Below are 15,347 nucleotides of genomic sequence, written 5' to 3'. Positions count from 1 at the left end.
TGTGATGAAGAATAAATGGGCTACAAGAAATACTAAACTATAAAAAGACGGTGATATGAGCTTTTCTGAATGAAATTTAAAATTTGCACTTAAGCGGTGCGCGGTTAAAGAGATTGTTCAGTATGAATATTGTATCGGTGTAAATGGCGAGAAAAGAGCCTTTTTTGGTGCATTTAGCAGCCTTTGTTAACATTGAACCGTTTTACAGCCCTTGCTTTTACTTGGGCACAATGCAGCGCTTAATTCAGCATGGCGGCACTTTAAATTATATAGTATTAGCATTGACTACGTCTAAAGACGGGCCTTACGGGCACTAACAATGGTGCTAGTTCAGCGATGTCACTCACGAATTCGAGCCGTGCCGTCCGCAACTAGTTGCGAGCAATCGCGTTCTGACGTTCACGATTGGCTCGAATTCGTATGCGTGACACACTACCATAATTTTTGGAGGATAGCTTATGCATATGATCGGCAGTCTCGTATACAAATATGAACGCTTCATCATGTTGGATAGTCGATGTATGACCACTGTAGAAACCATCCCGGTGTACGAATCCTACCCATCTTCCCCTACGTACTGCTGAGTGGAGTGTATGACTTGAGTCCTGGCCGAAGCGCAGAGACAGAGACGGAACACATTCGGCCCGATTGGAACTTTAAGATACGTCAAATATTACGTTTGATACGATATGCATTAGATATTTGAGTATGTTTTTGTTTGAAGAAATCGTATCTAGACGTAATATTTGACGTATCTAAAAGTTCGAATCGGGCAGATAATTTGGTTCAATTCCCTGTCACAGCGGGTTTCGTAGCTATCAGTTGGATATTCCCGCCCTCACTATTTCTTTCCCTCTGTAATCTAAATAAATCGCTAATAATTAGGTACTCGAATGTAGCTAAGCAACTGCAGTAGCAAGAAATCTCTCTCTCTCTCTTTCTATGCTGAACATGTTCTCATGATTGAGGATTGTTACCTTGTTTTACAAGATCAAAAGTTTGACGTGACATCCAAAGCACGGAAGCGCTGAAGTATGTAAGTATAGTCTTAACCACTCGGGGCGATGTGCCCTAATTATGTGCTCTGAGCCCTATGAGTCAAATCCCATAAATAAATTTGGAAGCTTCTAATTCTCTAAAAAAATCTAACGTTAAAATAGTACTATTTTAACGTTAAAATAGTACTATTTTAACGTTAGATTTTTTTTAGAGAATTAGAAGCTTCCAAATTTATTTATGGGATTTGACTCATTGTAAAAATATTTTCCAATATGTAATGTAAAAATCTATAGAGGAGAAAGATGACTACGTTTGTATGGAGTAGCGGTCACGCAGCATTCCTCTTAATGTCTGATGGGGTTGTCAAGAAATCGAAAGAGCTCCTCCAATTAGGATAAGAACTGAGCATTGTTCACAAAAGTTAAATAATGAACTCTTGAATAAGATCTATTTGTAGAGTGGCACTGATTGAAATCTTTTTATTGTTACAAATGATGGGCGTAATATTATTTCGGTATATCGCGCGACAAACAAAGTTACTTTCTGTCAGTTGTGCTACGTGTAGATCGGCCCGCACCATCGGCATCGGATACATGGGTATCGGACCGATTCGAACATTAAGATACGTCAAATATTACGTTTTATGTCAGTGTAAAAAGTGATGTTTTTCCTAACAAAAACGTCACTTTTGACACTGACGTATCTAATCTAATCTAATCCATCGTATATAGCAATATTTGACGTATCAGGTTTGAATCGGACCGTGTAGGCCGCTTGGTAGGTTCTATTTTCTAATATTTTCAATGAAAAATACACGGATATTTATACAAAAAAATCAATGGTAAGTTTCCATGAAAATTTGTTTACATGTGTCCGATATTTGAAAACGTTTTTATAAACGCAATATTCACGGAGGAACAAATTTTGTTAGTTTAATGAATGCGTCATTATAAATGTTTTAAAATGCTTTATGAATAATGTGGGCGTAAAGGGTTGATCTCGCACAGTATGTACGAATCCTGCGTATATTTTTACTGATAAATTTAATTTAATAACCCTAGTTGTAGGTACGTATACATCAGGCTGATTTTGAAAGTCAAATTAAGCCACAACTCACCCTACGCCTCGTTTATAATATATGTATATATACATATATCGTGAAATAAATGATCGTACCTTTTATTAAGCCATCCTCCTAATCGGATGTCAAGATAAACCATTCTTAATAGGTAGCGTACCTCCATGCCACGGCAATACTAATCGTACAACATTTTAACAAGCTTACCTTCTGGACTAATGCTGAGCTGCTTGTTATTACGAACGCTTGAAAAACGCGAGAGAGTTAAGGGATAAGGGGGAGTTTCTGGCAGCAAATACATGAAATAATATGTCATTCTATGGAAATTGCTAACTATATGTAAACAAACCGCCATGTTGCAACTGTCAAAAATGATGAATTTACTAGTGACTTTTATTTACATAGCAAGTTCCTTGTTCCTTATGCAACGTAGGGGGTGGAATACTGTACGAGAGTCTTTTATCTTCACGACAGCCGCCTGCCGTATTGAAATTTTTAGGCAGTGTAGGCATCGAAGGCGCAAACCCATCGACATTCAGCCAAAATTGAAAATTGGGTAAAAATATTTTAAACTGTTATTAAATTAATCAAAATCAATATTTTTAAGCACAAACAAAAATATTAAACAATAAACGTCGGTATTTCAGAAGTAAAACTTCTGTATACCTCGATTTTAAACAAAGTATTAGTGATATAATTTAAAGAATCCGTAACTCCCTCGGGAACAATATAGGCCTTTGTCCTTCAGTACACCTAATGAAATAAGGTATTTTTCGAGTAAGTGTGATGAAAACTTTATTTTCAGGTACCTATTCCACAATTTCTTCGCCGCTTGACAATTAACCCACACTGTTCGTACCTATACAGGCTGTTTCCTGTAACAGGAGCAATAAATTAAACTAAAGGCTGTACTCCTCAAACTGACCAACATTTGTTCAGCAACTTTTATAAATTAATTACTTATTATAATCCTTTAGACTTCCTCTTTTTCATACAAAATAAATATTGTCTTCAATGTACGCTGACATCAGTGTGTTTGACGTTATTTGTCACGCTTTTAACATAACAAAATTTGCAATACATTGCGTCTTAGAATAAACTTTAAAGTGTAATAAAAATCTAAACATGAGTTATTTTCAAACGTTCCTGAACAAATGTTGGTCAGTTTGAGGAGTACAGCCTACAGTTTAATTTATTGCTCCTCTTACAGAAAACACAATATACCTATTTTCAAAGTCCTAACCAGCTTAAACGTGTAGTCTAATCTGGAGCTTTGCGAGCGTCCAATTTGATTCCGTATTCAATTATTTGGTGAATTCACCGCTTTTGTCTCTGCGCAGCGGCTAGTAGGACGATAGGATTAGTTCGTGTATTGAATTCAAACCAATTTGCATACCCCTTAAAACTTAACATGCCTTTGTTGGTTATTGTTCAATGTTGCCGGAGGTAGATTCTAGTTTAAATTTGCTATAGTTTTGATCTTGTTTTGATACGACCTAGACGCGGCTCGCAGTTCATATTACGTGGACCAATAAGTGCGAGCGAAATGTCTAAATGACACCACTCTATCGGCCCGATTCGAACTTTAAGATACGTCAGTTAATATATCTAGAAACGATATGTATTAGATGTGTCAGTGTCAATGTGACGTTTCTTCAAACAAAAACGTCACTTTGGACACTGACACCTCATCCATATGTATCGTTTCTAGTTCTATTAGACGTATCTTAAAATTCGAATCGGGCAGTATGACGCGTGGCCAATCAACGTGTGGAATTGTTAAAGCTCGTATTAAAAAAGTCAAAACTTTAACAAATTGTTAAATCAGACTTTATCTCAAGGTTCTGTTAAGCATCCACCGAAGCGTATGGCCGCGTGCAACTCTAGCACTGCCTACTTAAACCCTCTTTTTCTTTATAAAATTTTCTTTATTAAGTAAATTAAGGATGACTCACGCTAGACTGCGCCGGGGCCGGGCCGGAGCATCCGGAGCTTGGTTTTCTATAAACACCACGTGATCACCGATCAGCTGTCATAGAAAATGACATGTCGGACGCCTCAGCCCAGCCTAGCGTTTGTCATCCTATATTTGTCAACAATTTCACTGTCTAACGACCATTTTGTTCGCAGCGACGAGACGAAGGAGGTGGACGGGCGGGCCCGATCCGAGTCCGGAGACGCGGACTCCGTGTACCACGTGCGGGGCGCGCTGCACGACTCCAGGTGGAAGGAGCAGCAGGTATTACCATCATCAGCCCCTCGGCTGAAGGTCATCTTGTTGACAGCGACGAGACGAAGGGGGTGGACGGGCGGGCCCGGTCCGAGTCCGGGGACCCGGACTCCGTGTACCACGTGCGGGGCGCGCTGCACGACTCCAGGTGGAAGGAGCAGCAGGTATTATCATCATCAGCCCCTCGGCTGAAGGTCACCTTGTTGACAGCGACGAGACAAAGGAGGTGGACGGGCGGGCCCGGTCCGAGTCCGGGGACGCGGACTCCGTGTACCACGTGTGGGGCGCGCTGCACGACTCCAGGTGGAAGGAGCAGCAGGTATTATCATCATCAGCGCCTCGGCTGAAGGTCACCTTGTTGACAGCGACGAGACAAAGGAGGTGGACGGGCGGGCCCGGTCCGAGTCCGGGGACGCGGACTTCGTGTACCACGTGCGGGGCGCTGCACGACTCCAGGTGGAAGGAGCAGCAGGTATTATCATCTTCAGCCCCTCGGCTGAAGGTCATCTTCAAAAGGAAAGAGACAAATGAATGTTCAAATCGCGACAGCAAGACGGAAATGCTGTCAACGCAATTTATCAAAGAAATTGATAGCAATAGCAAAACTACTGGATTCGCCATTCAAATGTATCCATCCTTTATAAGCGCGTCCGGTGACTTAATTATCTCTTCTTCCTCGCGTTATCCCGGTATTTTGCCACGGCTCATTGGAGACTGGGGTCCGCTTGCAACTAATCCTAAGAATTGACGACTGCCGTCTTACCTTCCAACCCAGATGGGAAACTAGACCTTACTGGTATTAGTCCAGTTTCCTCACGATGTTTTCTTTCACCGAAAAGCAACTGGTAAATCTCAAATGATATTTCGTACATAAGTTCCGAAAAACTCATTGGTACGAACCGGGGTTTTAACCCGCGACTTTAAAGTCGCACGCTCTTACCGCTAAGCCACCGGCGCTTTTTTCGATGACTAAATCAATTTAAATAAAATATTCATAAGGGGTAGATGATAAAACGCGATTATCATAAACGTGCTCTAATTCCGGTAATTAAATTTTATGATACCATAATCCAAGGGCCGTTCCAGGAATCAAATTTGAACCCAAAACTATGGCCATTAACCGACCCTTCAGCTTAATGTTATAATAATTCACCTGGAAAATAGGCTTTAAAGTATTCTTATTCGCTTCGCGAGTCTAACGAGTTCGGGTCTTAGGGTAACTAGCGTTACGTGACCTCTAGTTTCGTAAAAAATCTTCGCGCGCATTATACTGGTTCTTTTCTTTGGTTTCTAATCTTCTGTTAGTAATGAGAATGAAAACAGCTTAAGAGTTCTTCCAGAGTTCGGCTTATCAAACTGCCTTTTCATTGATTAAATTTTGATGTAGTTGCTCTTCGGTTGATTGTAAAGCGCGTTAGTATACTATACAGTGCAATACGTTAGCAAGGAATCGTCTAAACCGAACCGTCATCAGTAGTCTATATTCGTCCGATTGTTAGATGTATGCCTCCTCTCAAGCACTCCACAAGCGGGACCTCGCATAAGTAAGGTGGTGGTACTAGTGCTGGACATGCTAATGCCCAATAGGTGACACCCTGTTGTCACCTCTATTGACAATGACTCCAGTTTCAAGATGACATACTGGTACCGCGTCGAGCACCAGAACCACCACCTTACACCTTTAAATTTCTTAGCGGACTGTAGGAAAATACCAAGAAAACTGTAAAAGGAAGGCAAGCAGGTCCATTTCACAGTTCAAATAACTGTACCTAACCCAGGCGTCTAACTAAAAGGCATTTTGAATAAAATCTCGTAAAACGGTATTCTCCATTACATTCGTAGCCGGGAATATCAGCATATAGCCCGATGCAGCGGTGTTATTCCTATTGACTACGAAACAGTTTAGTTAGATGAACCAAGCAGACCCTCACATTGAGTTTTACGCGGCCTTAAACACTAATATCTGGGACACCGAGATTTGCTTGGAAAACATATAAAAAACTTAAAAATGCGCGTTTTCCCAAAGATAAGACCTAGCTAGATTGATTTATCGCCCCCGAAAAACCCCATATAGCTAATTTCATCGAAATCGTGAGAGATGTTTCCGAGATCACCGATATATATATATATATATATATATATATATATATATATATATATATATATATATACACAAGAATTGCTCGTTTAAAGGTATTAGATAGATAGCTCAACTCAAACGCAGTGCATTTCACTTCCACTAATATTCAATACATTGCATTGTGAGTTAGTTTACGCAGTTGCTAGCGAATATGTTAGGTAGTGTCAAACTCGTGGTAAGGATAAGAATAAGGCAATCATGGCTAAAAGCTAGCTGCATAGAAAGATTGATTAAATCCCACATAAATACTAGAACTTAAACTGCATCAAAAAATATACAAAAAGAAATATGCAACCTCACTTAGCAGGTAATTTAAAAAAATGTCTAAAGGTGAGCTCTCTCAATTATTATGAATCTGGAACTGGGAATATACATTTAGTTTTTCCAAGACTGAGCTTAAAAGAGTAGGTATTTGGTCCTGAGTGGTATAGAGATCTATCTACATTATTTCAGATTTAAGAAAGATTTCTCCTGTAAGTGAAAAAATAAAACTTTGATAACTCCCGCGCAACAATAAACTGTATAAAAGTTCACATCTATCATTTCCGCTCAGTCATTGCCCGCCCATTACCCTTCTCTAGTGGAAACCCTGCTTTCACTGGTCCGCTCCACTACTTCAGTCGCTCGACTCAACGCTTGATGAGCAATGTGAACACACAGCCAGAACTCGAGGCGTCCCAACGCGCCTTAGTATCGAAACAGCGTATCTTACTAGCGTTTCCTTGTGGTTTAAGACGTTTCATGAATATAGGCCCATTCATAATGCAATTCCAGTGCCGACGTTCAAGTTACGTGAAGTTCGGGCTCTGATATATTCTATTTATCCGGCCTTCATACTTTTAATGCCGTCGCTCTGCTGTTTACAACATATCTGATTGTGGCATTGCAGTGGGTCTATTAATCTATTTATTCGTATTTTCAGTGCGGTTAGTTGTTATAATAAATAATATTTTATGTATCTGTTTCGTCAGTACGTCGTTCTCGTTGCAACACGCAAATCCAATCAAACGCAAATCAAATTTGTACATTTTGTTATCGTGCAATAAAGTTTAAATAAATCCCGGGTAATGGATTTACTAATTGCCAGGGCACTCGATGTACAATCAAACAGGAATGACCCTCGGGCCTCGAATGACACTCGTACGACACTACGAGTAGTGCACACAGCCATGCCAATTACTCGCTTGTAATTGATTCTGAAGTATTACAGCTTGATGCATCGAGCAATGAAAACGGGAAGTTTTTGTATTGAAACATTGAGTTATTACTATGGAGAAACCATATTCAAACAATAAAATTGTCGCAGTCACGATATATACCACACGACCAAAACGTCGAAAGCGCCGTAAAACTAAAATTCATAGCGCATAGGTCGCTAGATTTATGCTCCGCTTGTTATGTACTGGAATCAGTTATGTAACGCTGCCATACATGACCCAAAATTTTTTTTATTAAGCTATGAGCTTCATCACATCTGATATTTGAGTAATTCTAAGCATTTCTAGCCTGGGAGGCAAAAAGAAGCGTGCGTCTAAGACGGCCGCCACCCGTCATCTTAAAAAAAAATCTATTCTGATCCCGGTGGCTACTAGGGCAAGTTTGGTATAATTTTCGTATAAACCAAAGACGTAGAATTCATTGCTGATATTTGTATTTTCAGTTTCATAGTAATTTTACAAGAAAAACGTAAAAAGGTGAAAATTTTGGTTGAAGATTTTTGCTACGCGGAGCCGAAACTACAAAATATAGAAAGTCAAAATTTACACACTAGATTACATTTATAAAGTGTACAAGAGATAAGAACCGATTTTGAGAAATTCAACCCCTAAGGGGGTTAAAAAGGGGATGAAAGTTTGTATGGGGTTCAAGTTTTTTTTTAAGCTAGGAATTTGAAACTTCGTAAAACTATATATTAATCAAATACAAGAAAACTGATTTCAGCGTTTTTGAAAATTCATCCCCTAAGGTGGTGAAAAAGGGGTTGAAAGTTTGTATGGATATCAAAAAAAATTTCGAACGTGGGACTTGAATCTTTGTATTTGGGGATATTATTAAAAGACAAGACAAAGTTTTTCGGAACTTATGTACGAAATATCATTTGATATTTACCAGTCGCTTTTCGGTGAAGGAAAACATCGTGAGGAAACCTGCATACATCTGCGAAGAAATTCTAAGCTGTATGTGAAGTCCCCAATCCGCATTGGGCTAGCGTGGGGACTATAGCCCAAGCCCTCTCGCGCTCGAGAGGAGGCCTGTGCCCAGCAGTGGGACGTATATAGGCTGAGATGATGATGATGATGATTAAAAGACAGGAAAAGTAATTTCAGCGTTTTGTAAAATTCATCCCCTAACAGGGTTAAAAAGGGGTTGAAATTTTGAATCCATTACAAATCCGAGTAGACGCACATTTCTTATTGCTTCCCAGGCTTGAAATGCTTAGAATTACTCAAGGAACATATGTGATGAAACTCATAGCTTAATAAAAAAAATTTGGGTCGACTTTATAACTGCTTCCGCTAATGTATGGTTTGTTGTCAAAAGAACATCAAATCATGGCGCAAAATACTGGTTCTCTGTGCCGGTTCTATACGTTATAAAAATTTTCAATGCATTGAAACATTTCTTTTGACCTGTTGTAAAGGTGTAAGTCTTTGGTAAACCTATAGAACTGTTATTCTATATCTAATGGCCGCTTGATCAGGGCTATAACCGCGAAAATCGAAGTTCACAAATTGCGGGGTTTTTTCTTTGTCACTCTAATTACGCCTTCATTGGAGTAGAGAAAGATCCCCGCAATTTGCGAATTTCGGTTTGCGCGGTAGCCGCTCAGACGTGTTTTCTATGTGTTTTCTCATGAATAAAGGTTAAAACGATGTGATGTAAATCTAAAGCAGCATTCAAACTTTGTAATAGCATTTACTGTAACCATACTACACTGAGCAGAGCAGCATACTCCTGATTACGTCGTTTAAGCCTTTTAAAATTATTTGTCATCATTATCATTTGTCTAGCGCGTTAACCTACTAAATATCTACAGACATTTAAGTTTGCTAGGTGCTTAATTACCTCAAATTCTACTGCAGATGTTCTCGTTGCAACACACAAAGCTCCGGTAATGGATTTGTACTAATTGCCAGAGCACTCGATGTATAGGCACAATCGAACGCGAGCGACCCTCGAACGACACTCGTACGACACTAGTGGTGCTGCGGGTAATTGTTTTGGTGCAGGATTACACGTGATGCATCGCGCTTAGTTAATTACAGCATTGTCTACGTGTATTATAAAATATAATACACGATCAAGTAGGTATTATATCCCCAAATATTTATAAAAAATATTTGTATATTATGCTCGGACATGTGAAGAAACCCCTGATCAGCCGTCGAAAAGTTTCATAATTTTTTGTATGGTGTTCGAAATTTTCCGTTATCGAAATGAAAGTTTACTTAATTTCCTATAAAATAAAATCCACGAAGAATCCAAGGATTTTTTAAACTTTCCGCATCTTGCACATCAGTAGACGAAACCAATTTTTCCCATTCACATTTGACTCGAATCCCTCAAAGCTTGAGCGCCAACTACATATGTACAGTTGTATTTACTTATATTATAAGGTACCTAAGGTGGGGTAAGACTATCACCGGGGTAAGATTATAATTTGTGTGGAATACTCATACTCTTTGTCTTGCTCCGAGCAAAATATGTTAGGGCCCCCCCACATCTGGCGTCTTTCGAGCGTCGGCGTCTACAATTCTATGGCCGCTGCTCGACGCAACGTCGACGCAGCATCGACGCAACTGCGCAGCGACGTCATTTTCCATAGTGCTGACCAGACGCCGACAGACGCCGACGCTCGAAAGACGCTAGATGTGGGGGGCCCTTACCTTACATGATTTAAGACGGCGTTGCTTCAAATTTTTCACGTTTTTACTTCCGAAAATATTACAAGTGTTTTTTAATGATAAAGGGTCCCATATCTAGGAATGACAAAATGGAAACGTCGTGACCCTTTTCCAGGAGAACCTTTTTTCTGAGAAAATAATGGATCAAGTTGTAATTTATTACATGAGGGTTATATGCGGTAAGAAATTTAGCGTCCAACGTAGGTAGATAATGCCATAAAATATACGAGTTTAAAGTTGTGGCTTTGCTTATTTTGTTTTATTCCCCTTCGTTAACTAGTACTGCAGAAACTGTCACTGACACTTTTTAATACGTTTGAAACTACGAGAAGGTACCGTACATACCATAAAACTACACAACTATAGTCCAAAATCTCCCATTTATGGCCCGAATCCGATTATAGGTCGATTGTTTTTACGGAGCTCATCAGTGCTTACAGATTTTTGGTCTGGTAAAGAGTGCATCTTATACTATGTAATATCTTGGACCATGTAATAAACATCAATCGGACTAATACCAATATGGTCTATAGTTCTCTCTAGTAGCGGCTAGTTCTGGGCTGGAAGGTGGAATGGTCGATCGCTTTCGTTAAAACTTCGGATAAGATAGTTATAGTTGGTCAAGCAGATCTTGTCAGTAGAAAAAGGCGGCAAATTTGAAAAATGTAGGCGCGAAGGTATATCGTCTCATAGAAAATTTAAATTTCGCGCCTTTTTCTACTGGCAAGATTTGCTTGACCATCTATAAAGCGAAGTCCGAGCTACTTTAGAATGCAACAGATAAACCGCTGACAAGGAGATTAGTCATTCATTCCTCCATAAACGATGTCCCGCGCACAATGCTGTTGTTTTATGCTGCGGAGTCTGTGTAGTAATCTATGCTATGCTTGAAACACTAGCGCCTCAACTTAGTTAGGCGCTAAGTGTTATTAATTTACGCGCTATTAAGGCGCTTTCAAAGGTTTCAGCTTATCTGCTAGAGGCAAGTTTCTAAGCGGTGTTAGGTTCTTTGTCTGTGGAGCTGGTTTCCAGTGAACAGCTTTGGTTGCATTTATGAAATTTGACCAATTATTTCAACTTCCAACCCATCTCACACTGAGGCGATTCTATTCGTATTATGTTACTTTTGGCTTTTGGCAAGGAAATAAAACAAGGAAAAATATAAACCCAAAAGAAACTAATGTTTGATGTCAATAACAATAATGGAATAAACGAACCTAAAAGAGATCAGCCACGAACGGCCAATTAGACATTTTCCACACTTCTGAAGGGCTTACAAGCATCGTGGGCAAGCATACATTATGTGCTTCTAGCAACACTGCATCTCCTCAAATCATCACCAATCTAAACCAAATCCTAATCCCACCAGCCAAAGCTCAGAATCAACTGGCACCAACCCGTACCGAAGGTCGTAAATTTGGAATGATGCCAGCATAGAATGCGCTTGGGGACAATTTGGCACGTTATAGCAAAATCGGTGTGCGGATACTATGTTTTGAATGAATAATCGGCGTGCAAGTTTGCGAGTTTGTTTTTGGCAAGGTATGGCAAGGTATCCCGTATCGGAACTGGAGCAATTTCAGGGGATTATCTCATATCTGATTCGTTTTTCATTTATAGGATTTGGTAGATGCAGGTAGCCCGCTCATCTCTTTGATGAGTTTTATGCAGATGTTTTAAAATATAGGGACTGGCTTTGCTTCAATATATTTACATATGGTGGTTAGATTATTTATATATCATATTTAATAGTTCCATGGAATGCCAAAAATACAAAGGAAGTTAGATGCCTGAACCATAATTGGTGTACGAATGATTTAAATATGGCACATTGGGAACACATCTTGGGAGCCTGGGGCGTATAATATATACCATCTAAAGGTGACAGTCCATTTCCAAAAACAGCTGCATTACTGTTCATTTTACTATGGAAATTGACAATGACAGCGACGCGTTCAGTACCGGTAGTGCAGCTGCGGTTAGAAATGGAATGTTACCATAATGCAAAATGTTTTTCAACAGAACGCCCGGTTAGCGCGGTCGCAGAAGCGGGGCTTCGCTGCGGTCCGCGCGTGGTGCGTGGCGTGGTGGCACTCCGGCAGGGAGGACCTGGAGGACACGGAGCCCGAGGAGGAGCCCTCGGATCCGGGCTACGCCACGCCCGTGTCCGTGGAGACCCCGCTGCAGAGTACCGTGTCGAGGTATATATTGAATTTTAGACCAATTAAAAAAGTTTGGGTAAAATAAGAATTAGCAACATACATGGTTGGAGAACAGCCAGATCTTGCTGTAGAGCAGTATGTATATTTTAATGAATAGGGCTGTGGTTGAGGTTTAGTTTTCTTTAGAATTTCAAAGGTATAGAAATCTTTAAAAAAATATCGAATCAAGGATGTTTTTATTTATGACGCAACTTTACTTTGAGTCCATTTCCTAAACCCTAATTTAAATTTAGACTATATCTATTTCAGATTTTATTATTGAGTTCCTTGTCTGGCCTTTTATTGTGCCTAGCATTTTGGTAAATGAGGAACCTCTTTTTATTTCACTATAATTATTGAGTTTGTACCACTAATTGACTGGTTATTTCTTCTCTTCAACAGATGCACATCGCTAAACGTCATCAGGGACCCTTACGCCAGCCGCGGGGGCTCTGGTGGCTCGGGCGGTGACGGGGGCACTTCCCCCCTCCGCCGCACATACGACGCCCCCTCCGCCCCTATTCCCGCGGCCCGCGATAGCCGGTCCCTCCCGCCCAACACCAGAATCAACACTACTACCTCACCTGCGCCAAAATCAGTTTCAGCCGACTCGGTATACACTATCCTAATCAGGCTGCCAGAAGGAGATTCGGAACAAAATAGACCTACAATAAAAATGATCTCAGAAGAATCACCCCCTACAAACAACACTAGACCACACTTCCGACCAACGAGAGGAGATTCGGAATTAAATCTACATCCAGCTGGACACCCCGCGTTGACCAGAAGAACCTCACATATACAAGACGTTAGGATTCCCCTTAACGCCAAAATAATACCGAAACAACTTGCTGGCAAAGGAATAACAAAAGCGCCAAAGTCGAAAAAGAAAACGCAAGAGAAGAAACAGGAGACGAAAGCTGCTAAAACACTATCCGCTATTCTTCTATCATTTATTATCACTTGGACGCCTTATAATATCCTTGTGTTACTAAAGCCTCTTACCGCGTGTACCGGGTGTATTCCTGACGAATTATGGTCGTTCTTCTATGCCCTATGTTATATAAACTCTACGATAAACCCAGTGTGTTACGCATTGTGTAATGCTACTTTTAGAAGAACATACGTCAGGATATTGACTTGCAAATGGCATAACAGAAATAGAGAAGCAATGACTAGAGGTGTTTACAATTAAGATTGGATTCAAATTTGTTTTACTATAAGATTAGGATGGTACCAATTTAATGATTGCCCAATTTTGGTACCTGAATAAAATTATCTTTGTGGCAGAAGTTGTTTTAAAAGCCATTTATTGTGAGTAGTTTCATTTTCATTAGTGAGTTGACCGTCCCGTCCAAAGAATAGTTGTATGATTTGTAGATTTCGTAAATTTTTGTGATAATTTCTTGAATTAGTTGATAATTACTGTTTTATTTTTCGCATCTTCTCCTGTTGTAAGCAGAAGATCTAATAGCCAAAGATAAGGAATTATGATTTCGTAAATAACTAAGGGTCGAATATTTTACAGAGGAAAAAAAAAGAAATTGACGTTAGTGTGGTTTATAAAATCTCTAGTCATTTCTCTACGGTGTTCTACATGCAAGGTGTGAGCTTTTAGGATTAAATGGACGAATTTAGGCGAGAATAATTTAAATAATTTATAATTGATGGACTGTCATTGCCAAATTCCATGTGATTTATAAGTATCTCATTAAACATTTTATTGACTATTTTAAATCTGTGACATTTTCATTTGTTCCATAACTTGTGTTTTTAAATAATATATAATTTTGGTGTCGAAGCCTATTACCAAGTCTTTGGTATGGTATTTGTTGTGAATTAGTTCTAAATTGTGTGCATAAACGAATAGTTCATAGAACAGAGAGAGTTCTGCCTTGTTTTTCAAACTTGATGTGTGTTTTATCTTAGTGTTAATTATAATGATTATAAGCAATATTTACTTGATAATCTGTGGTACTGATTGTTCATTGCAGTAGATATTAAGAAAGTTACCTTGGAATAAATTGTCTAGTACATATAAATGCAATAAAAACGACGTGTATACAAAAAATAATCTACTGTAAATAGTCTGAACCCAAAGTGATGAGCCTACTTGACAGAAGTCCAATGGAAATGGAAATTAAAGGACCCGTTAAATTAAGGATATATCGGAATAACAACATTATTTGTCTGAAATGAGAAATCGATACGCAATGACCTGTAGTTTCCAAGGAATCTTTCTCAATGTATTTTTTCAATTGATTTCTGTGTTCCTGTGTTACTTCGTAATTTATAAGAATCATAATTCTCTGTCAGTTCGAAAACATATATATTTGCAAAGTCTATCAAAATACTTAAGAATACAACGATATGAACAATTTAGACGATTTCCTACTAAAACTAATGTCTCTCTTTTTAGATTCGAAGTCTGTGACTAGTCTACTGAAATATATTGTAAAATATAATGTAAAATCTTATACGTCACAAAAAAGCGGGATATTAAAATTCTAAATATATGTACTTTAAATATTTAAAAAGATTAATATTGTAAAAAGCGACATTTAATTCTATAAATAGTATATACTGTATTTGTATCGGCATTATATTAATAGACATAGTGAATATAATGACTATGATATATACAAGCGAGTGTAAGTATTTACCTATATGAATTATGTAATATAAAGTCGAATCTATGAGTGTCGTACAACGTTCCTCTGTTGTGAATGGGGTTTTATTAACCTATTTATTATTATATAATAATATATATGTGTAGAAATAGAATATTATATCA

General features: G+C 38.9%; 1 protein-coding gene across 2 annotated transcripts in view; it reads left to right on the top strand.

Moving 5' to 3' along the window:
• The window catches only part of LOC134668082 (muscarinic acetylcholine receptor DM1), a 112,525-nt gene extending 97,947 nt beyond the window's left edge, over positions 1 to 14,578 (top strand). Inside the window, exons 3-6 of one of the 2 annotated variants that reach the window (XM_063525561.1) lie at positions 4,208 to 4,223; positions 4,534 to 4,626; positions 12,375 to 12,553; positions 12,956 to 14,578. In XM_063525561.1, the coding sequence (XP_063381631.1) occupies positions 4,208 to 4,223; positions 4,534 to 4,626; positions 12,375 to 12,553; positions 12,956 to 13,748 (1,081 nt within the window). In that variant the 3' untranslated portion in view covers positions 13,749 to 14,578. Of the gene's footprint in view, positions 1 to 4,207; positions 4,317 to 4,533; positions 4,627 to 12,374; positions 12,554 to 12,955 lie in introns of both variants that reach the window. The other variant, XM_063525562.1, reaches the window with a different exon arrangement.
• Positions 14,579 to 15,347: the final 769 nt, after the last annotated feature.

The sequence above is a fragment of the Cydia fagiglandana genome, chromosome 10, assembly GCF_963556715.1.
Source record: "Cydia fagiglandana chromosome 10, ilCydFagi1.1, whole genome shotgun sequence".
In the NCBI taxonomy this organism is placed as follows: domain Eukaryota; kingdom Metazoa; phylum Arthropoda; class Insecta; order Lepidoptera; family Tortricidae; genus Cydia; species Cydia fagiglandana.
This window is presented reverse-complemented; position numbering and strand designations above follow the sequence as displayed.